Source organism: Silene latifolia, unplaced genomic scaffold (genome assembly GCF_048544455.1).
Source record: "Silene latifolia isolate original U9 population unplaced genomic scaffold, ASM4854445v1 scaffold_260, whole genome shotgun sequence".
In the NCBI taxonomy this organism is placed as follows: domain Eukaryota; kingdom Viridiplantae; phylum Streptophyta; class Magnoliopsida; order Caryophyllales; family Caryophyllaceae; genus Silene; species Silene latifolia.
Window position 1 is genome coordinate 56006 of NW_027413204.1, and position 27892 is coordinate 83897.

At 35.4% G+C, this 27892-nt stretch overlaps 1 protein-coding gene across 4 annotated transcripts in view; it reads left to right on the forward strand.

The window, feature by feature from the left end:
* The first annotated feature begins 4103 nt into the window (after positions 1–4103).
* LOC141639039 (alpha-mannosidase I MNS4) overlaps positions 4104–27892 on the forward strand; it is a 32273-nt gene continuing 8484 nt past the window's right edge. For 2 of the 4 annotated variants that reach the window (XR_012542340.1, XM_074448222.1), the window contains exons 1-15: positions 4120–4315; positions 4476–4623; positions 5181–5300; positions 5448–5540; positions 6757–6843; positions 11811–11901; positions 14589–14644; positions 14919–14991; positions 16492–16601; positions 19726–19818; positions 20476–20526; positions 22393–22481; positions 22615–22696; positions 22817–22930; positions 24894–24973. Coding sequence is in view for 3 of the 4 variants with exons in the window: in XM_074448222.1 (XP_074304323.1) it covers positions 4498–4623; positions 5181–5300; positions 5448–5540; positions 6757–6843; positions 11811–11901; positions 14589–14644; positions 14919–14991; positions 16492–16601; positions 19726–19818; positions 20476–20526; positions 22393–22481; positions 22615–22696; positions 22817–22930; positions 24894–24973 (1265 nt within the window). In the remaining variant the exon portion in view is untranslated. Of the gene's footprint in view, positions 4316–4475; positions 4624–5180; positions 5301–5447; positions 5541–6756; positions 6844–11810; positions 11902–14575; positions 14645–14918; positions 14992–16491; positions 16602–19725; positions 19819–20475; positions 20527–22392; positions 22482–22614; positions 22697–22816; positions 22931–24893; positions 24974–27892 lie in introns of all 4 variants that reach the window. The other 2 variants (XM_074448225.1, XM_074448223.1) reach the window with 2 other exon arrangements.

Sequence of the window (27892 nt, forward strand, 5' to 3'; positions counted from 1 at the left end):
TACAAGAGTGAAGAAAATCGGATCCTTACATATGTATTTTCGGCTATTAGGGCACTAGTAAGGTCTCCTACCTTACTTAGTTCTTGAGCTTTCCTAATGGATGAACAAGATTCAATTATAGAATCTCTCTTCAAGGATTGTACCAAGGAAATCACCCTTAAAACTTATACTAATCTTGTTACTAGAAATTAGTATAAGTATCCTTAAATTTCTAATATGATGTTATTACTACTACTAGTAATATAAACTTAATATTAGTGATATTGTGAGAATATTTGTTCTAAACAAAAGTAGTAAGAGAAATACACCATGTGTTACTTCTTTTATGAATGAATGAATGAATGAATTAGAAGAGATAAAAAATAAAAACTCTTCTAATGGGACATAGGGGGCCGGGTAGAATCAAGGGAAGAGTGCCCAATTGTGGCACATGAAATATCTCAAATTGGTCTTCACAAGAACCCTAGAGTAGGCTAGGTCTATACAAACATAATCATAATGTTTTTACTCTTAATAAGAGCAACTCACCCACCATCTCCCCTTTTCCCCTTATATTCACGGCACCCTCTTAAAATAAGGGTTCATTTTAAGTTTGTCACTTGTTAAAATGTGTAATGTGACATATTTAACATGTTACTAGGCATGTAGTTTAATAATGCATTTTTAACTTATTAAAAATCATTATATATAAACAAATATAAATCACATACAAAAATAACTAGTAATTCACAATTACAAGTACTTAAAATGAATCAAGGAATTATAAGTCACAACAACTTGTACTTATAATAAACCATTCATTCTTATTTCACTTGTTTCATAAACAATAAACAAATCTAAGTAATAAAATAATTCAATTACTTAGACCGAATCTTATTTAATCGAATTACAATAAGATGCGTAACTTTACTCACAAAATCATTTGTCAAATTTAAGGAATTAATTAACTCGTATCAGTATACGATTAATTAAATAATCAATTAAGAATGTTTTCCTAGAGGTATGACCTTAAGGGATCAACTGATCACCACCGTCACACGACAGTAATGTCAAACTCTAGTCAGCCAATCATTACCGATTAATGTGGATCAGTTGACAATAAAATGTTACAATCCCTTGTGTATTCTTAATATGAGATTTAAACATGTGATCGCATTATTGTCGATGACACATACTCCAACAGTTGTTGTTGTTGTTGTTGTTGTTGTTGTTGTTGTTGTTGTTGTTGTTGTTGTTGTTGTTGTTGTTGTGGTTGTGTCTAATAAAGTATATTTTAATTTGTTATGTTGTTGGTTTTATGAATCGTTTGCTTTATATTTGAATTCATGTTTTCCAGTTGGTTTAATTTAAGTGACTTACATGTGACAATGTTTTGATTCGTTTGTCAAGTTTTTGCCGGTCGATGTTTAATCTTTTGGTCAATGTATTTTTTATATAACTTTAAAGTACCATGAAATGCATGTGAATGCAGATAAGCCAAACCATCTCATGAGTAATCTGAAGAGGGAAGAAATACAAAAGGCACGAAATCGAGGTAAAATTAAAGGTAAAAAAACGTAAGGTAGAAACTGATAAGTAATGGATGATTGTTGATCTCAAAATAGAAGTCTTATAATATTTCTTTTAATTTGTTATTAAACGTATATTGTGGTGTAATTTTACTATTATACTTTCTCGATCAACCTATTTGAATTTGTATTTTTGTATTCACGAGTATAATCATCTCTAACACATGTAATAAAAGGAAGCGAAAGTGAATCTTCGAGCAAATATTAAATAGTATATTATGAATTCTAAATTCTACTTCGTATGTTTTTAAGTTTATGTGTTTTTTTTGTCAAAAAAGTAATAACACATAAAACTTACTCTCATAATTTCCTAAAAAAAAAAATAACTACTCTCATAATTAATGGTAAATAAATAAGTATAAATAATTGAATGAAAAATCTTTAAATTTCACAATTTACTTTTTGAACCATCATGACAATAATTAATATTTTAATTATGTCATTTTCTCTTCCAATTTAAGTTTTCTCCAACTCCCACCTTTTGATTGTTTTTCAATAAAATTTACTTTACCTTTTTAAGTGGTTTATACTTTTTTAACCATTATAAGATGATCGTTGATCTCAAAATGAAGATCTTATAATATTTCTTTAAATTTGTTATTAAGCGTATATTGTTGTGTAATTTTACTATTATTCTTTCCCGATCAACCTATTTGAATTTGTATTTTTGTATTCATGAGTATAATCATCTATAACATATATTTTTTTTTTTTCATTTCATATGAACTATTATCAAGGTATGTTCTAAAAGGAAGCGAAAGTGAACCTTCAGATAAATATTAAATAATATGGTTTCTAAATTCTAATCCATATATTTTTAAGTTTATGTGTTTTTTTTTTCAAAATCGGAATAGATTCTTTTATAGTCTTTAATACTATTTTTATTTGTATATAGGATCGTGGACATAAATATAACAAGAGATGGATCAAATTCTTGAAATAGTAATAAGGAACTTAAAAAGTTTTGTGAACCTTTTGGAATTCGGATTTAGGGAATAATGTTTTTCAGATTATTGAGCAATTGAAATGAAAATTTAATTCGTAATACATAGAATAAATACCGACCATACCGTTGAATCATATCTAATATTTTTCTATCGATATAATAAATGTTTTTCGGATGTAAATAATATTTGAAACATGCACGTGGTGATAAGATTTCAAAAATATTTTTATGAGAGGGTTGATGGAGAGGTTTGGAAATAATTTGGAGATGACTATACTGAGGTATTGAGTTTACAACTAGACCTGGCAAAAGTAACCCGACCCGATTGATCTGACCCGAAAAGACTGACCCGAGACCCGAAGTGACCCGAACTACATCACCCGAATGTGACCCGAAAATCCGAATTGAGCCGACCCGACCCGAACATGACCCGAGTTTTCTTGACCCTAACTGACCCAACCCGAAAATGACCCGATCCGAAACCACCAAACCCGAAAATGGCTTGACAAAATATAACTCTAATTGAACCGAGAAGACTTGAAATGACTATTTCTCTATTATTCATTGACCCGAAAATGAGCGGACCCGAAACAACCCGACCCGCTTAACCCAAAACAGACCCGACAACAAACCCGAAACAGACCCGAAACCCGAAAAGACCCGTCCTGACCCGAATTAACCCGAAATCAATGAGAGACCCGAATTGATCCGACCGAACCCGACTCGTTGACCCGTTTGGCAGATCGGTTTACAACCTTATAAGGCGTCATTGAATATTTTTCCATACGAAATGTATTATATACGGATGGTTTCAACTTTTAATATTTAAAACCTCACTTTATTATATTGCGGAGTAAAACACACGTATATATAATGAGTCGTTTTTGTCATTGCTCCGTTGTCAAGTTTCTCAAAATTAGTAGTTACCACATTGTCACTTGCAGGATTCGATTTAAAAAAATTAACCAAAGTTGTCAAAGAAATAAGGTATTAACTAACTAATTTCTATATATTTCAAGATTGTATATTTTTAAATGGATCAACAACTAATTGCTCGAACAAATATTAACAATACGATAAAAATATCAAAATTAAAACAGATAAACCCGAGAATTTCACGGATCACAAACCTAGTGTAAAATTAAACCAGAAATAACATGTTTAGGCCCTGTTTGGCAAAACTACCTGAAAAGTTAATTTGAAACAAAAAAGGTATTTAAAAGCGAAAAAGCTAAATCAAACACGAAAAGGTAATCGATAAGGAAATTTGAAAATTAAGAATTGATAAGCTAACTGATTATATAAAAATATGTTTGACAAACTAGCTGAAAAGGTAGCTGATTTTAGTAAAATGATGTGAAAATGATTTAATATTATAGAATAAAAGGGGTACAAAATGGAAAATAAGTAATTTCAGTTACCTAATTTCTCAAATGCTACCTGAGTAGCCATTTCAAGTACCTTATTTGACCAAATAAGCTACTTACCAAACACTTGCAAAAAAATCAAGTTACTAAGCTATTTTAGTCAAATAAGCTACCTAAAATATCGTGTCAAACAAGCCCTAAGTTCTAAAGAATAGGTACACTAGAAACATTTTATGGTGGAGATTTTGTAGTAGTGCGCATCCTAGCACGGATTTCACCCAATGTGGTAAAATAGGGCGTAGATGGATTTGAGGTAAAAGTGTAAAACTACATTCAAACTCTCGAAGTCCCACCCACAGAGAAATCTAAAAACCCTAGAAAACCAGATACATTAATTGAAGAATTGATCGAAAGAAGCAGGGCGTTTCGAGTTGGTATGTCCCCTCTCTTTCTCCCTTCGATGAATAACTGTGAATCAATGTAATTGGTGATAAATATGGGATCTTTGTGTCGGAATTGTTAGAATTCAAATTATGCTAGTCAATGCTGTATTGTGCCATTTATAGTGGCTGATTTTGGTATTTTACCCTACAGGAGAGATATATCCAACGTCGTCATGCAGGAATCATGTTCATGGTTCCGCTTGTGTCTTATATTTTTAATATCAGCTGCTGCCATTTTCGTTGGCAGATCACTTGCCGAAATTGTTAGCCCAGATGAAGCTAGGTTACTCAGAGACGAGGTATTCTCCCCGGAATTTTAAACTTGATACCCATTTACATTATTTATTTCAGCATTTTTTATGTCATTTTGAAACACTGAAAACAACAAAACTTCTACTGTAGAATAAATGATCGCCAGGAAACTTCCATTCTCACAAGAATAAGTGATGGTTTGCTACCTTATTATGTTTATGGGATCTGTATTGATGCAATATTGGATGATGAGTTTTCGTTTAAGCTGATACGACCACTTGCACACTTAAAAAGGGACACTTCCACTCTTTAGTGGATCACAAAATTTTGTTCCAAATGAAAAATCACTTCTCTCTCATTGTTACTTCTTTTATGCTGCCTGCTATTTGAAGACTTTTACAGTTTATCTGATAACTACTGTGATAGTCTCGAGTAGCTAGAGTTTAGGGTGCATAAATATCACATTTCACTCCTCATAAAACCATGCTATAATTTACATTTTCATTCTGCAAGGCCTCCAGATTTTGATTCTCAGATTTAGTAGATCTTTAGCCAATTTTCGTTAAGTACAAATATAAGACAACAAAATTGATGTCCATTTCAGGTTCAGGAAATGTTTTATCATGCTTTTAATGGATACATGCAGCACGCTTTTCCACGAGATGAGTTAAAACCTTTATCTTGTGATGGAGAGGATTCTCTTGGTGGCTATGCCCTAACTTTAGTAAGAGTCATGAACCATGATTTTCTATCTCTGCACTAAACTAATGTTTATCTCATCGGGAAGTTATTGAACTTTCTCATTTTGAGATTCCTATTTCCTATTGATAGAGTTTTTTTTTTTTTTTTAAAAAAAAAAAAATTGCCGCAGGTTGATTCCCTTGACACATTGGCTTTACTTGGTGATAAGGAGCGGTTCACGGCTTCCGTTGAATGGATTGGGGCAAATCTTCGCTTTGACATTGTTGGTTGCTTTTGTTTCTTCTAGTTATGTGATCTGTTGAGTTCTGTTTGTCATTCCTGCTAATGCAAAATCAAGTAGAACGACTATAGGCTAGAAAGTAATTTTGTAGTAGTGAATTCACGACGCAGATATATACTTCTATATTTGTCTTTTGGAGCAAACTGTTTGCCTTAATTGATGGTCTTGGAGAGTTGGAGGACAACTTCTGCTCTTTTAATGTAATGTTTGACCCCCTTTCAGTGATTCTGTGGCTGACTTGTAGTTGGATTTTGACTTGTGGACATTAAAAATTATCAGATTGAGTAGGGTTTTACTTTGGTTGTCATATTCTGTTATTTATCATGATATCTTCTAAAGTATTATATCAATGAATTACTTCAATGCCACCATGTGGTAGTTTATCTAAAAGATTGTCTTTCTCTTGTCTACTTCAAATAGAGCTGAATTTTGAGGATTTGTCATCCTACGAACTATGTATGAGCCATGGTACTCTGACTTGGGTGGGTATGGGTGTCGGCCAAGGGTACATATCCAAGTGTTAGCCTCCGTCATGACTTGAAATCGCCAAACCCGCATACCCTGCACTAAATTGAGGATATGAGTATGGAGCACATCTTCAAAAAGAAAAATTTATTTGAAAATATTGAATCCTCTAGAGTATTTATATTGAAATAGCAAGATCCTCACGATAAGGCTTAAAATTGTAAAAAAAAAACTTATTCTATTCGTCATATAAGAGTTTGTTCCTTTACTTTGCCTCCCTTATATCTTTTTTAGGAGAAATGTGGGAGTGTCGGGTATGGATTCCATACCCATATCCTTGAGTGACATGTGGTACACCGGTAAAGTTCCTAAAGTGAAGTATCTAACCCAATGTTTGAGCAAGAGTGGTTCACTTCTTTGCAGGTTAAGGCATCAAGAGATTTTAAAGGTGTTCCATTGCCAAATAAACTGGGAGACTTCTTTGGTGGATGTCTTGTCATCCGTTGGAGATTGTGATATTTTACAAAGTTATTTTATCAATCAAAATAAGGTTGAGATGTAAAATGAGGGTAGTCGGACATGGATTTAGAACTTTTACCTTTGAAATTGTGCCAATCACGTGGAAAGTTCATATAATTGTTTTGGTTGAACTAATGTGCATTTTTTTTTTCTGGTTTGAGCATGTATTATGTTCATGGATCCTAAAATTTGGGCATTTTTGTCATTTTTACAGAACAAAACTGTATCAGTCTTTGAAACAACTATCCGAGTTCTTGGAGGTTTGTTGTCTGCACACTTTCTTGCAAGTGATTATGCCACGGTATTGCTTTCTCTTAAGTTGGTTGCTTGGCTAGTATTATTTATACGTATTGATCAGTGATTTGGATTTGCACCATTGTCTATGTTAGCCCATCACCAGAGTTGTTTGTCTAAGCTGTAGATGCTTTTGAGTTTTGATAATGATAATGCCATGGTGGCAAGACCATTATTCGTTGTTGGGTTAGTGCTTCAATGTAATGGCATTTTACTTGTTCATAAAATGTAAACCTTGATAGAATCAAAGTTGAGAACAATTCAGGGTACACTTGATGTCACCATCACATATTTCTAGCAAGGATGAATATCTTTGATGCAGTCATTGAAGGTTGTGCATTGTTCTTCCCCTTAGGTGAAGACTTTGATCAACCCAACCAGCCCAAGGCAGTATTTTGCTTAGCTAGGTGGCCCTCTGTAAAAGTAGTTAAATTGTTAGGAAAAACTTGTGTCCATTAAAAGGATGGAGTGAGCATTTAGAATTTTCTATTAATGATCGTCTTACCCTATCATAGGTCGTCTTGGTTGTTGCCCAAGACTTGCCGAATAATTTAAATGGGAGAACTTTTCCCTTTCTCTTGTTAAGCTTAAAAAAAAAGCTTTCGATTAACATTTGCTTATGTCACACGTCACTTGCTTTTCTTTTCAAATCAATTTTTCATTATTTGGACTTGTGTTTCTATGGGTTAGGTTGCATGTCCTGTATGGGTCTCCGAACCCTGATTACCCTCACTCAACATAATAGGGCTTGTTTCGTGATCTACTTGGTAGGAGTTGATTGACTTTTGATGTCCGATGCTTCTTTTATCCTAGAGTATTTTGTAAAGTTTCTAATCTCCCCTCTTTAGTCGCTGAACTAGAGCTAGTTGGAAGCTTTTCTCACGAGTATTATTTCTCGTCCTCCCCTTTGTTGGCCCTTGGCTATTAATAATGTTTACAAAATGTTAAAGGTGGCTTATAACTGTGTTTCATACTCTCGCAGTCGGTATAATTCTTGTTGTACAGTGCCGCCACTAACCACTTAAAATGAAGGGTTTGACAATCGCAATAATCTGACTCTTGCATGCAGTGTGGTTATTCAATGCACTTCGTTAGATACCATAGGGTATTTCTAATTTATAACTGATAATATAGTGAAGAATTTTTGGAGAATTGGGCCATTGCCAATAAATTCTGTGGAGTTGACCTACAAACAGAGCAACATTGATCAAATATTCACATAGCTGAGTTATTTGAGAGAAAATTGTTTAGAATTTTGAAATTCTCACCTTTCCCATACCTTGTACAGGTTACTTTGGTTAACCTCCACTGTTTAACCTTGCTATCTAGGCTACATGTTAAACAGTCAAGGTATGCTTTTACTGTCCAACAATCCTTTTTTTTTTTTCTTTTTTTTAATCTTCTTTTCTCAATTTGAGCGGCAACTGACAAAACAAACCCTTTTCCCCTTAAATAAATATTTATATAATCTCTTTCACCACCAGAGCAGGGAGAGTTCAGAAGAAGATAGAATTTGATACCGATCAGGGGCGTTTCTCATGGGGGTGCAGGGGGTTCATCTGCACCCCCTTTTCCCGAAAATAATTACAATTTTGCTTAGTATAGGAGCATATAAATTATGTGGGTCTAATGGTTGTTAAGACTATTTTTTTGTTAGAGGTTATGAGTTTAATTCTTGTATTTAACAATTTACCATATCACCATACATTTTGTCCAACTAAACAAAATTTTATTCATAAAAATTGATATTTTCTTTGTTAGAAAATTTTACGCACCCCCGTACATACAATCCTAGAATCGCCTGATCGATAGGCGATGACATTAAATGTAGAATATGAAGGAAATCTGGACAAAAAAAAAAATAATCGTTATTGATGTGCTTGATGTAGATTATAGTAAGCATATTCAAAGTAAGCATATCCAATGGGATGTGACATGGGCTTGTCACAAAGGGGACATGTCAATCAGAGAACTTTGGCAAGGCACTGCACGAAATTTGTTGAGAGTTGGACGAACAAATTATTGTGTGGAGTTGACTGTTTTTTCACTACATCTGATTTTTGGCTAGAAAATAAAATTCTCCAAGTGAAATATTTTATCCCTATAAAATGCTTTAAACGGATTATTGCATGGCAATTTTGATGTTGATGAAACGCAGCATTCCCCATTTGTGGAAAGGAGAGATCGGATATGGAATTTATCTTCGCACAATATTCGACTTACTTTTGATTTTAGAACTAAACTTGGAAACCATATTTTTCCTAGGCAAAAAGCATGCCTATTAACTATAAATAGAGCTTTTTATTGGCTATAATTGTGAGCTGGGATAAGAGGTATCCGTGTTACTAAAGGCTGAGCCATAAGTGAAACTAGATGGGCGGTGTTAGTTTCCAAGTCTTTCTTTGCTGATTTCAAAGAACTTGTTTACAGTTGAAGTGCAAGATTAGAAATGGTATTTTGGTTGCAGTGGTTGCCTGGGTGATGTTCTGTATGCACACAATCTGTCCCAAAATTTTGGGGGCTTGATACTATCAGTGCAACTTCGTGAGGGGGTCAAGTTTTGAGAGGTACCAAAAGAGGCTTTCAGGATGAAAATTACGCTTATGTTTAATGTGGTGGACTGAGCTTGTTGTGAAAACTTTGTCCATTCTCTTACCCTTGTTTTTGTGGAGCATGTAGACTTGTGAAAAGCTTAGTTTGAGGCGCTAAGGGGCCGAGGCGCAAAGCGAAAGGCGAAGGCGCGCGCATTTTGGACATGAGGTGCCCTATTTTTTATAACTAATTTGTAATTTCCAAATGAAATTTTGGGCAACAATAGCCTTTGTAGGAGTTTTCAAGTTGACTAACATGTCAAGGAGTAAAGTTAAGAATAATGGGGAAAATAAATGGCGAGCCTTGTCTAAAAGATATGGAAAGTGCGTATTAGTTAGCCTTGTTAGGTGAGCCATGTCTAAAAGGCGCACCTAAAATGCACCGAGGCGTTTTGGCTAGTGCCTCATCCAAGGCGCGCTGTAGGCGCACTCAAGCCGCGCTTTTTTAAACTAAGGTGAAAAGTTAAATGACTTCCACTGGGTTTTTAAAAGAGAGCTATAGGTTTCTCACCTGAAACATACAGTGGGCTGTTGGATTAGGATGCTTTGCGCAGCAATTGAACCTAGTGGCTTTGGTGATTTACCAACAAAGACGCCCCGTTGAAGTATGTAATCAAACATACATATTGGGTTCGAACATTGGGCTGTTTGAGTACGAATGTGGTACCCCCTCATAGGGTTTATGTCTTTGAAGTGCATTTCAGTTGGTTAGAATCAGATTTTAGTCGATTAGCTTCAAGCTGAGAAAATGGTCAATATGTATTGTTTCAGAATGTCATTTGCCACGGACATCCGTAGACAATTCTAGCTAGCAGCTTTGGTGTTTTGTTGATAAAGATGGGCTGTGGAAGGATGTAATCATGACTTGAACGGGTTGGCTGTGTAAGAATTTGGTACCTTCTCACGGGCTTTATGTCTTGGAAGTGGATTTCAGTGGGCTAGAATCAGATTTGAGTCGATTGGCTTCAAGGTGAGAAATGATCAATATCTGTTGTTTCAGAATGACATTTGCTTCAGACAACCCTGTAAATCATTCTTTGCCATGGTCAGGATTGACCTCTTGGGTTTCAACAGAAACACTCCCTTGTTCCTTTATCAAGATCTTCTTTGTGATTTAGACAGAGATGCATTTTTAGGTTGTTGAAGGTATAGTTCATGGTTACCAGATTCGCTATGAATACGCTTTTATTAAGGGCCAGAATAGAATTCGCTCTTAATGATTCGCGATTCGTAGGCTACCAAGTGAATCCGGTAACCCTGGTATAGTTTCTAATATGTAGGTTGAGACTGAGAGCAAGGTGATGAAGTATTATGTTCTAGTTAGAGGAGAAAACTGGTCCTTCTCTCTTTAAGGATTTCTATCGTTCTTAGTAAGAGATTAAACAAAATTTGGATTTGTTGCTCAGTTATAGGTTTATCAGTTTTTTTCCTAGGAACAAAGGGAGATAATTTTGAACATTTGCTTCAAGGCTATTTGGGGTTCTAAGGGACTGCACAAGCCTTTTTTTTTTTGAACATCTGCTTCAAGGCTATGGAAGATAAATTCCCTTGTGAAGATATGTCCATGAGAAGATTTCAAGAGGAGGAATTTGTCAATTGATGTATTCATACTCCAATCTCCAATCTCCAATGTTTAGAGTGATATCTTTGCTTTGACTTGCAGCTAAGATGCGTCATTCTGTATAGCCTGGGGGATTGATTGGTTCAGTAATCTTTGTCCTTTTATAGACACTATCTTTTTGTCTTTTAATCTAGTTATCTTCTTTTTATAATGAAGATGCATGACATGGTGCTACGATATAAATTTTGGTTTAAGACCTGATCTTGGAAACGGCCGTCATAGCCTGATCTCAGTTCGCTATAAATGTGGCAAACATTGGCTCAATATGCAGATGTGGTAAACTTCAAACGGATAACTTGGGCGTATTTCAGGGTCGTCGTTGATTTTTCAGAATTCAGACCCTGATGGTAGAAGGAAGTGCTTCTGGGCTAGTCTTGTTGATAAATTAGTTTGGACATTTGTGAAAAGTGTTAACATCGATGAAAAATTCACATTGTGGTCCTGTTTAGTATGTGGTTAATTTCCTTTAATACGAAGAGGTGACTTGTCTTTTCCTGCAACTGCGTTCACATTTCAAAACATTTGTTTTTTTTTTTTCTAAAGACATCCAAGGAAATGTTTATTCTTAATGCTTTAGTAGCAGGCTCACCTATCTGTAGTTCCGTAGGCGTCCATCTCATCCTTACTGTTTCCCCTTAGAAAAAGATTTTAGTATATGTTATAAGAAAAATAGATTGATCTGAATATATGTCCTATAAATATGTTTGATGTGCTGAATGTGCTATATGTGTGCTGTGGTTTTGACGTGTCTGTCGGTTGCAGGGCATGAGAATTCCATCATATGATAATCAATTGCTTCGTTTATCTGAGGATCTTGCGTATAGAATGCTACCTGCCTTTGACACTCCTACAGGTAGGTATCTTTTCCCTTGATTTTGTGAATTGCATTCTTAGCAAGGCATGTTTTCCTTAATTGCAAGTTTCAAGCATGGTCATCATGTTATACGCTTTCTTCTGAAGATTTGTGCTTCTTGAAGGGATGATCTACTGAATTGTACTTTTTGAAGGGTGAAATAAGATAACCGAATCATTGTACTTACTTGATTTGTCAGTAGAATATTTACTTGCTTTATATAGAGGAATTAAAAGTTCAGATATGGTCCCTTTGTCAATATCGTGGCATCGTGCTTTCCTGATTTTTATTTGCTTTCCCTTTAAATGTGAGAACTTTTTTTTTTTTTTTTTTTTTTTTTCACCTTCGAATAAAGGATAAGCAAGAATAAACACAGATGGATCAGCAATAAAGCTGCAAACAGAATTGCAGGACACATGCCTCATTGGCAAGTTTTAGGGCCTTCATGCTATGTGAAGTAGAGCGACAACACGAGGTCTAGTAACACCAGCACCAGGATAGAGATTTACTGCCTGTTAATCTTGGAAGATCTAGTAGACTTCTCAGCAAATTGATATTGAAGTACTACTCTGTTAAATATTCGTGCTTACACCAAGTAAAATGAATATTATTGGAAATAAAAATCATGTTAACCATTACTCCGAACACAAACTATTTAAATTAGTTTATATTGAAGGAAAACATAATTTTTACCCCCTCCATTCAACTCCAAATACAACATCTCATATTTTGACACTATTCATGTTCGAAGAGAATATTCGATATTCCATGCAATATATAAGAGAAAATATATTCATGTGGAATCTTGTTTAATTCGTCTTTGTAAATGCAATTAAAATATCAAACTTTTATATTTTTTTATAACGTAAAATTGAAGATATTTACATTACAAATCTTGCATTGGCAAGTGTGTAATGGGACCATGTTGTATTTGGAGTTGAATGGAGGGAGTATATCCTCCCTCAATTTCTTCATGTTCTTCCTACTATCTTTACAATGGAATTTCATTGTTATCTTCCCATTTTCAAAATTTTCGTATATGGCAAGCTTTATGGGGTCAATTTACTAAAAATATTTTTCTTAACAAATGGCTTTGCAACTTTGCCACTTAAAAACCAATTTAAAATTTTATAATTTAGTGTATAACCTAACCTCCAAATAAAAACCCGAACAACCCTCCTCCCCCACCCTTCACCATTTCCTTTGGACAAACACCTTGTGTCACCTCCCTTCTCTCTCATAAATCAACACGCCCCATCCCACCACTGCATTAACTCACACGTTACTAGCTCTGCAACCTAGTCCTTGATTACAGTCGTGACCACGACACCATACCATCCCGACCAGCCTCCAATGCCCATTATAGCCGTGTCGCTTCTTCAACGCACACTTGTTGCAGAGCCCTTTTCCATGGCCTTATTTCTTCCGCGCTGACCATCCTCCAACATCTGCTGTTGAATTTCATCAATTCTCGAACATGAACCTCAGATTTTGAAAGCTAATAAAATGTGAATTTTTTTCTCAATGTACAACGAATTGAGGTTAAACTTACAAATTACTCTTCACTAGTTTATTTGTGGGTCAATGTGATTGGTGGCTTTGGTGCAGGGTGGTATACTGGCAGGAGAACATGTGGTGGGTGGGTGGGGGTGTCGTATATGAATAGGAATAACATGAAAATAATGGAGGGAATGATGATCTTTAAGGTGTACCACATGTTCACTCATGATTGTTTTTTCTAGAAGTCTTTTCGTCTGTTGCAAGAGATTATGCATTTTATATTGTATTTCTCAAATGTCATGCCATGTGAATTGGGAAGAACATGAAGAAATGGAGGGATTAATAGTTTATAAGGTGGACCACATGTCGACACTTGATTGTTTAAGTCTTTCCCTTTTTTCCCTTTTTGGTATCCCCTAACTTGTGGATTTGAGGTAGGCACTTGAAAAATCGTAATTTTGTTAACTAAACACAGAATGATATATAAATTACAAACATGTAAAATCAACTCAAATTTCATATTGAAGAACAGGGGAAGATGTCGAGAACCTGCATACATTAGCCGTGATCCGTTACGTTACATCCACAAAGTCTCGATATTGGGATTCTGTGACCGACAGACCGTTGCCGTATCAGTGACCAATACCACAATTTTTTTTTTATCACGGACTTGTGTGTGTGTCTGACTAAAAAGCATTTATGTTTGAATATCTATATCCCTTGGTATATATGGTGTGATCATTTGGAGAAACATGGTTTTCTTCTTAACATTCGTAACATAATAACTAATATATGCCATATACCGTCTTTGTAATCATTTTGGGACATGTGGTGGATAATTTCCTTGTTTAAATTATGTATTATTTTGACTTCTGATTGATATTACTCGAATCAAATTCTACAAATATCGGAAATTTTCTAGTATATTTTCTTTTGTGTAAGATTGCTTTCGCTTGACTACTGCCTTTTTGAGTTCAAACTGTTTTCTTGTGCTTTACCGTATATCTTCAATAACTTGTTCCCGACTAGGGAAAATAAAAACGCACAGAAGCCATTTTATGTAATACATTTAGGTGTTGCCAGCTTCTAATCTATGTTTTTTTTGCCCATGATTATTGATTTTGCTTCTCTACCAATGCTAAGGAATTGCTTACTTCAAATTATGATTTCTTAGACTGCTTTCTCAGGGATTCCGTTTGGATCAGTGAACCTATTGTATGGAGTAGATGAAAATGAAAGTAAGGTAAAGTCTTTTTCAGTTTTTTCATTTGTTAGGGGTATTATAATTGTCGGAGAGAGGGGAGCTATTTCCAGGAATAATGAAAGCTGCATATCTAGCAGCTTACTATTCCTGTTGAGATTATCTTTGAAAGTTGATTCTGCTGTCAAAACTACTGTATTTTTTGTTGCTCTGTGTGTGACTACCTTACGACCCTTTATTCTGCATCGATCCATTGTGCATTCACCATGTTTTTTTCACTTTTGCAATGCCTAATTACACTCAGTTTCTTCTTCAGATAACATCAACTGCTGGTGGTGGGACTTTGACTTTGGAATTTGGAATCCTAAGCCGCTTGACAAAAAACCCTGGTACGATGTATTTCATTCAAACATCAAATGTGATAATTTTGTCCGTATAAGCGTGTATATGTGTAATTTGATAGTGTGAATTTATTGATTAAATTCAACTATTAAATTACTTGTAAAATAAGAGCAAAAAACGAAATAAAGAGTACAAGGGACTTCACAAATCGTCTTGCCAAAGTATAACCATGTTTAATCTAATACAACTAAACAAACGATTACGAGCAACAAGTATACATATAATTAAGCACACTTGTCATTATCAAAATAGCATATGACTATATGGTCCAACAATAACATTGTTTAGTCCAGTTAGAATTTTAATTTTCTGAACCACCCCCACCCCCAACTCCCAAACTATCATTACTTGAGTATCCTCAAGAGGCTTGCTATACAAGTGGCCACACGTGATAATAATTCCTAGTATTTGATAGATGAACCATCTCAACCAAAACCTTAAGGTGATGGTTAAGGCCCAACTATTATAAATATTCCTATTACGCTCCCTCACTCAAATGCCCGTTGGGCTTAAAGAGTGGTTAGTTGTGCACCGGCTCCCCCATACCGTGTGCTGGGTTTCCACTTCGAGTTTTTGAGGAGTTTTGAGGTTGCCAGGATTTGAATCCGTGACCTCCGGTCACAGTGGCTCTGATACCATGATAGATGAACCATCTCAACCAAAACCTTAAGGTGATGGTTAAGGCCCAACTATTATAAATATTCCTATTACTAAACAAGTGACAAAGAATGCTGACCTTTTTAATAAAATAGTTGTGTTTGGCTATGTCTACTTCCCCCTTACCCTCAAAAACTCAACAAATTGAGAAGACAAAAATATTTGCCTATAAGAAACAAGTTAGGCTTGAGGAGATTTCCGGGGCTTGAGGAGAGTATGGTGACAGAGAGGGCACAATGGAGGGAAAGGATACATGTGGATTTTTAGTATTTGATGTTTTTCTGACATATTTAGTGTTTTTATTTAATTTAAGAAAATTAAATTATTTGTTCTTCTCTCTTTTATTACACTTTTTTACCAACCACTTTCTTATATATTTTACTTGGTTTACTTTTAAGGCATTCCGGATTCTTAATTCTATTTCGGTTTTCAAAATCGTTTTAATCTTTTCTCTCGATTTAAACTTTAAGTTTTTATAAAAGAAATCCGGAATTCGATTTTTAAACTTGTAAGTTTAACTTGACTTTGCATTACATTTTCGCTCTCCCTTTGTTTTTCATTTTCCCTTTTTTATTCGCATTTTGAGGTGTGCGTTCACCCCTGGAAGGTTCTAAAGGATGATTCATGTCAGCCGACCCCAAATCATTTTGGGATTAAGGCTCTGATGTTGTTGTTGTTGTTGTATAAGAAACAAGTTAGGCTATAATTGTTTTATTGTTTATCTTTCTTTTATTAGCTGCTAAAAGTTTAATATCTGAAGAGATATATTCTGTTACTCTCTTCAGGTAGCTTATAGTATTTTCTGAACGGTTATATTATACAAATTGCAGTGTTCGAACAAGTAACGAAGAATGCTGTTCGTGGCTTATGGGCTTATCGTTCTAAGCTCAATTTAGTTGGCGCTCATATTAATGTATTCACAGGTGAATGGACGCAGAAGGTACCCATTTTTGCTTGAGACATAAGTTTTAATTTGCTCTGGCTATGGTCATGTGAATGGCGATCTTAGGGAGTTTACTTGGACAACTCGGTACTTCATGAGAAAATGGGGAGTTAACACTGTTTAGCTCTCTCCAATATTTAGTTCTGTTCTGCAAAATGTGAAGTAGTTGGAGTTGTTACCGTTTCTTGGGTACATTTAGAGGTGGCAATCCGATCAGTCGAGTCGGGTTGGGTGAAGCCGGGTTGGGTCGGGTCATATTGGGTCAGCTTACCCTTTCGGGTCGAGTCACGTTTGGTCAAATCGTTATCAGTAGGGGTGTTCACCGGTCCAAAACCGGATCTGACCGGACTGAACCGGAGACACCAGAGACCGGACTTGCCTTGTTAAAACCAAACCCGGACCTACCCGGATTTATGGTCCAAAACCCGGACCGGACCGGATGGACCTGCTATATTTCATTGTCTTTCCAAATAGAACCTTCTGTAATTAATAAAATTGGAAACACGGATAAATCCAAACCATATAAGTAAAATACAACTTCATGTATTCTAAATTAAGTTAACTTCATGTCAAACTAATACAATTTTTCCAGTTCATAGACTATATCACCCTACAACTGGTGGTGGTGGTGGTGTAGTTTCTGAGCTTTACAATAAAGTTTTCGAGTTTTGTTTTAAAGATTATGAGCTTTATTATAAAGTTTATGAGCTCGTTCACATAAACATTGAGCTTAAAAAATTACAATATAACACAAAAACAATACATATAAGCTCAATTAAATGAGTTTTGACGTCAAAAAATTAATATGTAACAAAAATTTTAAACAACTCAGAAAAAAATACTTGTTAGTTAGCTCAGTTAAATTAGAGGTATAATACTATTTGTGCATTTTTTTCTAGCTTCTCTCCAATCTTGAATTCTCTGATGAGACTTTTTAAATGTGGATCTTGACATCTAAACAAAGAAAAGAGATTTAATTATCCAAATTAAGAACTATTGTACAACTAAAATTCCACAATAGTAATCCGTATAATTCGATAATACCAGTAAAATTCAAAGAAGAATACCTGTTAAATTGTGGTGATTGGTGAAGATTGTGCCGTATTTTGTTTGTGAGATGCACAGTTCACAAAGAAAGAGTAGGTAAAAAAAAGAGCGAACAAAAAGATATGGAAAAGGAAAAACTGAAACCCTACTCCATGAAAGATATCAATCGCCCAGAGTAATGAATGGGTTTCAAGTCTGCTTTTATTAATTCATTATAGGAATATGTGTGAAACTGTTGGCAAGCATGCAGTAATTTACGTTTTTATTAATTTGCCTCTTTAATACCCAGTAGGCAATACATAGCATTATTCGCAATCTCACATAGTAAGCTGGTCTCCCGTCTGGACCTGGGAAACTTGGACCAGGTTTTCCCAGTTCCAGACCAGAGGACCGGAAGTGCCTAACACCAGAGACCGAAGACCGACCCGTTAATGAACCGGTCTGGTCTGGTCCTGTTCGTCTAGTCGGTCCGATTAATGAACAAACCTAGTAATTAAATCGGGTCATTTCATGTAGCTGGCCGGGCCTGGTTTGGGTTTGGTCATTATCTGGTCTAGTTACTTCACATATTCACATTACTTCAATTTCTTACCAATAAGTTTAGTTTTTGACCATTATTTGCTTTAGTTACTTCATTATTAAGTCAAACATATCAAACTAAACACTAAATTTCTTTCAGTTTGATCGATATTAAGCTTAATAATTGTCGGATCATCAAGTTAATGGGGTCAATATAGGTCATATCGGGTTCGGGTTCGGGTTCGGCTCACTGATTATCCGGTCGTAAACAGGTTTCGGTCGGGTCGGGTTTAACGGGTCGGGTCAAGTTGCCAGCTCCTACACTGCTGTTCATTTGTAGATTTTGTACAGCTTTCCTATGTTTCTACCTTTTCTGTTTTTCACAGGCATGGTTGGTCACTTTTCTGCGAGAAAAGCTTTTGTGATGATTATAGCTTGAACTTCTTTGATGTGAACTAGTATGTGTTAAGCGTATGTAGTATTTTAGTTTACTTGAAAAGTGAGAGCAGCTTATTAGCTTACCGTTATATACCACTTGTGCTTTGTGGAAGTTCTGTTCTGTAATTTAAGACCTTAGGAGAAAGAGAGTTCATATTTACAGTGAGGAGGAATTGAGTAGAAGAAAGAAGTGGAAACTGGGAGCCTGAGAGGAAGATCAAGCACGGGGCGAGGAGAAAGTTGAGATATGTCAAACAAGAGTGGGAAACTTTAGATTGGATCCTATGTGTAGGGGTTGTGGGTTTCAGTCGATTGATGTGTTGGATGGGTAAGTGTTCATTGCACTTTCTCTTAAAACGATTTGTTATGGTATTGAATTATATCTAGCCGCTTTTTGCTGTAACTGGAATTTATGGTTTTTGCAACTTTTGCTTCCATGTGGAAATTTATTTCACGAATCTTGGCAACATTTTTTTTCTTAATTTTAAGGATATAAGGGGAGGATGGTTGGTAATTTGCGAGAGATTCGACTATGATAATAAGGAAATAAGGAATTAGTTTTTAAATGTGTGCCTTGGGTTAAGCAAGAACTGCGATGCTCGGACTCACCCATAGTCATAGACCCTGCCGTTCCCGACCCGACCCGGGTGTGACACAGGATATGGGGGAGTGGAAAAGGACTCGTTAGTCTTCGGAAGATGAAATAAATATTTTGGAAGCCATGAAAGATGAAAGAGAGCGTGGGGAAGGAGAAGGGGAAGGGTGAGTGTTTTATACGAAGTTCTTTTATGGAATTGGTGATATATTCTCTTTCCATAATGAAAGTTGGGCCACAAGACAGATTATGGGAATAGGTGTATTAATGTAGTGTGGCCTTGTGGCTTGCTGATAGTGTGCACATGGGAAGTCGTATTTAATCTCTGTTTTCTACAATAAATGGTACGTGGCACACATTTTTTTCTTTCTTTATTCTCTAGTGCTCCATAGACTTGCGCTTATTATAGTACTACACTACTGCAGTAAAAAGAAGTCCGACCATAAAGATAGCAGACTGCAAGTTCAGAGTTTGGGTTCTTCTAAAACATGTCCCCGAGTCCTTGATTTTGAAATTTTCCAGGGTCCGACACTCCGATCCGTACCCTTATCAGATCCTCCTACCCAAGTGAGCATCATCGAGCAAGAACACAAACCAAGGACAAGCATATTCCAAGTAGTTGGCTTGATTACATTCACTTCACCAGCCAGCTTAAGGAAGCAAAATCCTCTCATGTCCGCAGAACTGTTTTAGAAGCTTCAGCTAAACCTGCCCTTAAATAATCTCTAGTAGAAACTGAGAAGGTTATACACATTTGAAACATCTAGGAAGTTGGTACTCTGAAAGCTCCAAGTTCCAGTTAACTAACATTAATGATTACATTTTCTATTCCTTGTACAAAGGTACTTCTATCCCTTATGTTTAGATTCTCAATAGAGTTGCAAAGGAAGATTTTATAAATCCTTAAGGTTAGCAGTGGCAGATGATTGTTTTTCAATATTGGAAATATTGTACTCGTATAGTCGTATTTATGGTATCCAAAATGCGAAGAATGAGGATAAGCATCTTCTAAGCAAAGCTGATGCATAAAGTGTGATTTCTTGTTGGATCAGTTGTTTCTGATATGAAACGAAGAACTGAAATATTTGGTTGCTTCCATTTAAGCATGACATTTTAATCATGAAAGTTATCATATGCTGACCTGTGTTACTAGATAAGGACAAAACTGGGCGCTTCTCCCCGCACCCTATTATGTGCTTTAAGACTCTTCATTATCAGCATAACCTATGTAGATGTGATCATAGGGGTCTTCTTTATGTCCTTTGTGTACAGGATGCTGGAATTGGGACGAGCATCGACTCATTCTACGAGTATCTTCTGAAGGTTGGTCTTGCAAGGGATAAAATTATAAAACTGATGTTAATACTTACCCTTTTCTCAGCTCTACTCTTTCATTTTGTGACTTTACTTTTTAATTTTTTCTCTGAATAGCTGGCCACAACTGCATATAAATTTTAACCAGTAATGTTCTGTGGAAATTTACCTTTGTTCTATTTGCTCTTAAATTTGTTCACTGTAACTGCTAGCAGTGATTTACTGACCATCCTCTGCTGTCACATTATGAATTAGGTTTCTTTCTCTATTCTTTCATACATAGGCCAAGTTATGAAAGATATCCTTTTGAAAGTTTTGAAATAAAGACTCGTTGTATTTCTGTCATATTGGACCTGGGTCAGATTATCAGATATTCAAGAAGAATATGTATGTTGATAAGCAGATTAAGACCTAAGATTTCATGGTTCTGTAAAAAGTTAAAGGGATCTAACTAAACCTTTTTCAATGATGGGGTGCCCTGTTGATGGAGTCATGTTTCCATGACTCCACATATTCGCTCAGAAAAACTGTTGCGACTTATTTAAAAAGTGAGTAAAAGTGTTTTTTTCCCACTTTTTACCCTCAAGGAGACATGGCAATGGGTTTAGGAATGTGAGCTGAAACGATGAATACTAACCATACAAATTGGTTTGGTTAAGTGTTGCTATCAAGACTACTTTTTTATTGTTTGTTTCCGGATTTTTTTTGTTAGAAACTACCTATAATTTAGGTAATTTTGCGAAGAACTACCTTAAGTTTGATGTGTTGTTAAATACTACCTTAAGTTTAACCCTTTTTCTCAAACACTACCCAAATCACGATTCCGGTTAGAAAAAGTAAAAAAAAAAAACTGGTGTGACATACTGAGATCATAACCTTGGGGATTATATTTACCCTAGTACACTAATGCCTAACGCCTTAACTCCATATCCAGAAGTAGAGGATCATAAAACTAGGTGGATGATAAAGATGAATGACAAAGATCGACGATAAGGTACATTTGGGAAAAATGAGAAGAAAATTAGCTTGTAGTCTGCAAAATAGGAAGGAAGCTAGGTAATTTCTTTCAGAAAAAAAGGATAAATCAATATTGGAAACTTGATGTTTTTGTCCGAATAATGATTTATGTAATTGTTGGCAAAAGAAGTTACATTTTGGGTAGTGTTTTGCAAAAAATAAAACTTTAGGTAGTGCTTTGTAAAATGATGTGAACTTCAGGTTTGTGTGACAAAAAACTCTTATAGGTTTCTTCCCATTCCCAACAACAACAACAACATTATCCCAGCGCCTCAATGGCTCCAGTCAATTGTGGGGTAAGGGGGTGCTTTTGTATGCAGCCTTACCCTTGTGTTAGCAACACAAAGAGGCTGCTTCGAATGACCCAAGATGAAAATTGCATTGAGAACTGCATCGAAGGACCACTATTTCACAAGAGAAAGAAACTCAGCCACGTGAGTGAGCCATTTTTATTTATTCCATCATTGGAGTGAGATTGGCAGATATCATAACTAATTCTAAGTACATATATCTACTCATTCATTACAACAAGTCCTCACTGCAAGGCGCTATCTTCAAATGTAATTATGCTGTTTTAAATTGTATATTGTTTTACAATCGTCATCTCTATACGTTTTATCCTGTGGTCTGTGCTTGTAGTTTACTTTAGATAAATCAGTTTGTTTTCTTTTCTTGTTCAATGTGCTTAAGTATATAATGATAGTGGATACCGATTTCAGTTCGTTATTGACATGACTTAAATACAATTGCAAAATGTTGCTCCTATTACTCGAGATATGCTACACTAGAAGTGCTGGATCCTTTGGAGCCTGAATTGTCGTGAACAATATACTACTAATCATGAGTTGTGTTTCTTAGGCTTTCTTACTGTTTGGAGATGAAGAGTATCTTTTCATGTTCCAAGAAGCTTACCGAGCTGCAATGCACTATCTATTCAGCGACCCTTGGTATGTTACTAGTTAGTACTACCCATTCGTGGCATATTATAAATATATTATTTCAACATTTTGCCTCTTCCAGTTTCTTGTTTTGGCTGAGCACCTTCCTAGATATGCTGAGGTGAAATGTATATACTCCTAGGTATGTGGAAGTAAATATGGACTCTGCTGCTATTGTGTGGCCGTTATTCAATAGTTTGCAAGCATTCTGGCCGGGGCTACAGGTGAAAATTATGACTGACTTGATACTCAACTAGTTGTCAAAAAGTGTTGGTATCCTTTTCCAACTGGAGGTTGTATTTGTCAGATGGCAACAACTAGCTGACCTGGTTTATATTGAAAAGGTATTGGCTGGGGACATTGAGCCAGCTATCCGGACGCATGCTGCCTTCTATGGTGTTTGGAGAAGATATGGCTTTACCCCAGAGGGCTTTAATCTGGCCACTCTTAGTGTTCAGGTATGCTTTTAACTTTTGGTTGCCCTAGTTTGTGATTAAACACCTTTTAATTGCTTTATGTGGGCCATGTGGCCATATCACCATTTAAGGAGCCAGAGTTTTGTTGTTGATATTGTTAAGAGTATTTGATATCTTTGCTTTGACCTATGAAGCTGTAGTCGTTGCATATGAAATTTATTGATTCCACCAGTCTTGCTGTAAATAAACTTTGAAGCAACCAACAAAGCAATATATGATGGCTCATATCTAGACCTGTCAAAAGATGACCCGACCCGAAAAACCGACCGAAACCCGCCCAAAAATAACCCGCCCGAACCCGACCCGAAAAATTGTAAACCCTTGAATGACTCGATCCGCACATTTAGGATCAAGTCCCGACCCGTAACCCAACCCGTTGATGGGAAATTTTATTAAAATTTAATATAAAATGATTAAAAATATTCCAACTTTCAAAATATTAAATAAAGCATGCTGATATATGTTTTAAAGCATAGTTTTAGCACATGATTAATTAATCAAATGATTAGCAGATATATAGTCGCTACTCACTATTTGTCACGTACCGTATAACAACTTATCAGTTCAACGTAAAGTTAGTTCAACATAAAGTTGAGATATTACATATATTAGACAAAAAAATATTCTTACTATACCATGTATCAAAATATATAATTGAAAAAATTAACAAAAACCATGTCGTTAGAACTAAAATTAAAAAAAATAAGCATCTTTAAAAAGGCGTTAAATTTAACCCGTTTTTGTCCCTAACCCGGCCTGAAACCCGTATAAACCCTACTTGTTCAAACCCGTATTTCACAAAACCGAAATTGAATTTAGGTATCAGACAAAAATATTTTGAATCTTCCAATTATTGTACCAGTTGCAAGTTGCAACGCACAAGTTTTACATCTCCCTTATATTAAAAGAATAAGACTTCTCCAAAATTTTCCCGCCTAAATCAATTTGGTTATAATTGGGCTTTCATTATATCATATATATGTAATTGGGCTTTTATTATATCATATATGTAATTTGGCTTTTATTATATCATATCTGTAATTGGGCTTTTATTATATCATATATGTTATTGGGCTTTCATTATATTATATTTACATCTGGATTGTACTGAACTTTCCTTTTTTCCACCGTACCGTTAATACAAAATAATAATAATAATAATAATAATAATAATAAATTTACAATTAAATTTCGAATTGAGTTAAATATTAGTTTCATTATTATTTTCTTTAATGTTTCTATCTAAAATACCGCGCATTCGCGCGGAATCTATGCTAGTTATAATTAAGTTAATTACCCCGTTGCAACGCACGAGTGTGAAACTAATTAATATATTATATATGTTATGTAAAAAAGGGAGACTACTAGATAGAAAAATAAAAGATAAATTGATCATGAATTTAAGATTAAATAAAAGGATACAAAAAAAATCTCGAAAAAAGAGATGGAAGAATAATAATTTATACAATTATTTAAAAAGGAGTGACTAAGACCCGTTTTGACCCTAACCCGACCCGAAACCCGACCCCCCCGAACCTGTATTTTACAAACCCGAAATTAACCCTAACTCTATCCGAAACCCGTATAAACCCGACCCGTATAAACCCGTATTTTACAAACCCGAAACTGACCCGACCCGCATTTTACCCGAACCCGAAATGACCGAACCCGTAACCCGCCCGCCCGACCCGTTTGACAGGTCTACTCATATCCCATAGTTACATAACTTAATTATATATGCAGAATATACTGCGCTTATGTTATGTCAATGATCATCAAAGCACTGGATGACCATAAATCTTCCTAGCGTGCTTGTCCTGGATACAACCCTTCATATACCTATTGTAGGGACTGTATGCTCTGATTTCAGTCACATGGAAGGCTTGTTCTAAGTTAAGTATTGAAGTATATAATCAAAGTAGCTTCATTTGAATCTTAATTTCAGCATGGCCAGAAAAGTTATCCCCTGCGTCCAGAGTTAGCTGAGAGTACTTATTGGCTCTATAAAGCAACCAGAGATCCCAGGTTTGTCTATTTACTCTCTTTGTTGAACGTATATCTTCCCAGTGGTTTTTATCTCCTAACATGCAACAGCCAACCACCACCGAACCATTTTAGCCAACTCCACCTTCATTTCTCTCTCGCTCCAGACCACTAACACCACCTCAGATCTATATTACGACGAATCAACCACCATTGGATCTTACCAGACATTTTCGCTTGTCCCTAACTGATCTGAATCATTCCGTATCATGGTCTCAAATCTGGCCTCAAGAGGGGTAAATAGGTCTATGGAGGTGGTGATACGATTCTGATGGCGTATTAATTAGGATAGGGATCGAACACGGGTGAGCTGACAGAGTCGGGTTTGAATTAGGAGTAGCTGATGCAATTAGCAGTAGTTAGGACGGAATAAAACTAATCAAAAGATTAGATTTAGTTGGTTGTTAGATTATTGATTAACTTTTAGTATTTTATTTATTTTATATTTAATATTATATAGGAGTCTTGTTAGTTAAGAAGACGATAGCTATTTAAGTAGGAATTGTATGTTATTTTTATTCAGTCAAGTTTAATAGGAAAAACAGAAGTGTTGCAACTGCTAAATTCGGATCGACGAGTCTTGTTCCCAACTTGGTTTTTGTTTGACGCATTTTCAGACATTAACTAGATTGTTATTCAATAGGTCTTGGATATCAATCACCATTGTTCGGATTATAAGTCTAATCCGAGCAAATATCCCTTTTTGTGTTCGTTATTTTTTGCGTCTTATTCGCTTCCGCACTCGTATTAGGTGGTCTATCTGATACGAAATATGGAAGCGTCTAACGAACTTGAAATTTGTCACGTGATAAGCGTGAGCTTCTGTCATGATCAAAAGCTAATAACGAATTGAAAGGGGATATTTAGTCCGTAGGTCTACCTCGAACCCGGTGCTAATAACGATTAGATTGGAGCCCAATCCTCAATCTCCAACTCGAAGTACACTCTCGAATTTCATACAAACTGATCTGTAATGATCAAAAGCTTGCAACAGTTTTTGTTTATTTCAAATTTCAATATCATAATCTCCTTCAAATAATATACAAACCTCCCTATAAATAACTTCTGTCTCCTTAACCAACGAGACTTCTCTACTAACTAGAAAACAATTAATAATAATAAACTTAGGGTTTTTTGTCAAAAGCTACCTAAGATTTGTCTCACTTGCAAATACACTACCTATCATTTTATTTTTTGCAAGACACTACCTTAAATTTTTTTAAATTCTCTTGAAAACTACCAAAATCCATTTTCCGGCCAAATTTTGGTCAAACTCCGACATTGACTTTGTTTACTCCTTTTATCACGTGGGAACTGTCTTTTTTTTACCCTTTAATTCTATTTTCCCTTGAAAAAATTCAACACGCTCTCTTCCCTCCTCATTCTTGTCCTGATTTAACCCTTTCTCATTCACAATCATCTTCTTCTCCTACCCCCCTAATTATCTTTCTTCTTATCTCCTTCATCTCTATTTCTGGTTTTGCCCAATATCAAGTATCTCAATAAGATCCACGAAAACCTGGACTAGAAGAAAGGTATACGGGAAACGGTCAAAGGAGTATCTTGACATTCGTTTTATATATGTATTTTTATTATATTTGAAATAAACAAAAATATACTTTATAGGTTGTACCTAAAACATCTTGAAGTTTCAAGTGATGATCCTTTGATAAAGTTAATCAACTTAAGATCAAGATCAAGATGTTTCCATTGGAGTTAAGGAGAAGATGCATTTGAAGGAGTTTGAAGTCAAATGTGATGAGATGAAGATTTGCGTTGGAGATGTTGAGGTCGTAGAAGAAGAAAGCTAAGATATTCATAGAATTGATGTTTTCAATATTGTTTGCTATGTATTTCAAGGCTGGCTAATGTAGACTTCAAATAGATGTTATATTAGGTTATTTTGACATGAAATGCAATGTAATGTATTCAAATACCGGTTCTTTTTAATTGCATAATTGCATTGTGTACATTTTGTCATTACAAAATAGTGGATGTGGGATTACAATACAATTTACCAATCCTAAATAGATCAAGGAGAAAGGGAAATATGTATGGGGACTATGGTAAAAGAGGAATGAGGGAAAAAAAAAAAAGGAAATAAGAGAGTTCCCACGTGAGAATTGGAGTAAATAAGGTCAATGCCGAAGTTTGACCAAAATTTGGGGGGAAAATAGGTTTTGGTAGTTTTCAACAAAACTTAAAAAATTAAAGGTATTGAATTGCAAAAAATAAAATCATAGGTAGTGTATTTGTAAGTGAGACAAATCTTAGGTAGCTTTTGACAAAAAAACCACCCATAAACTTAATTATTAATCTAACAACTAAGAAAATCTCCTTTTTACTAGTTTTATTTCTTCCTAACTACTGCTATCCGACTCAGCATATCTCGAATCTGTCTCCAACTAAATCGTATCCAGAATCGTATCACTATCAGTGTTATTTTTTTTATTTGTTCTGGGGGTGGGGGTTTAAAGGAGCCTGGACATTGCCAGTGGGGAGAAGATGAGCTTCATGTTTCCTATGGAGTTACAGGAGAGTGAATTTGATGACGGAGCATTGAGCCAGGCTGATTAGACCATTCGCTGACACTGTTCTGTCGAGCATGCTTTGCTTTTTCGGAGCTAATTTAGGTGTGTGTCATCATGCTTGGCGAGCAAGCAACATACTGGCTGTATCCTTCTACTATTAGTACTCCTATCTCAAAACTATCTTGTCGCTTTTCTTTTCGAGTCATCTTAAAATAATTTTCCCACTTTCCCTTTTCAATACTAAAAGCTATTGATTTCCGTGTGAACTTAGTCCCTTTTTTCTCTACTCTTCATTATTCAATTATAGAGATTGGTTTCGGTGTTAGTGAGAAGATTATTAAGGTTTTACGTAGTATATTACACAACTCTA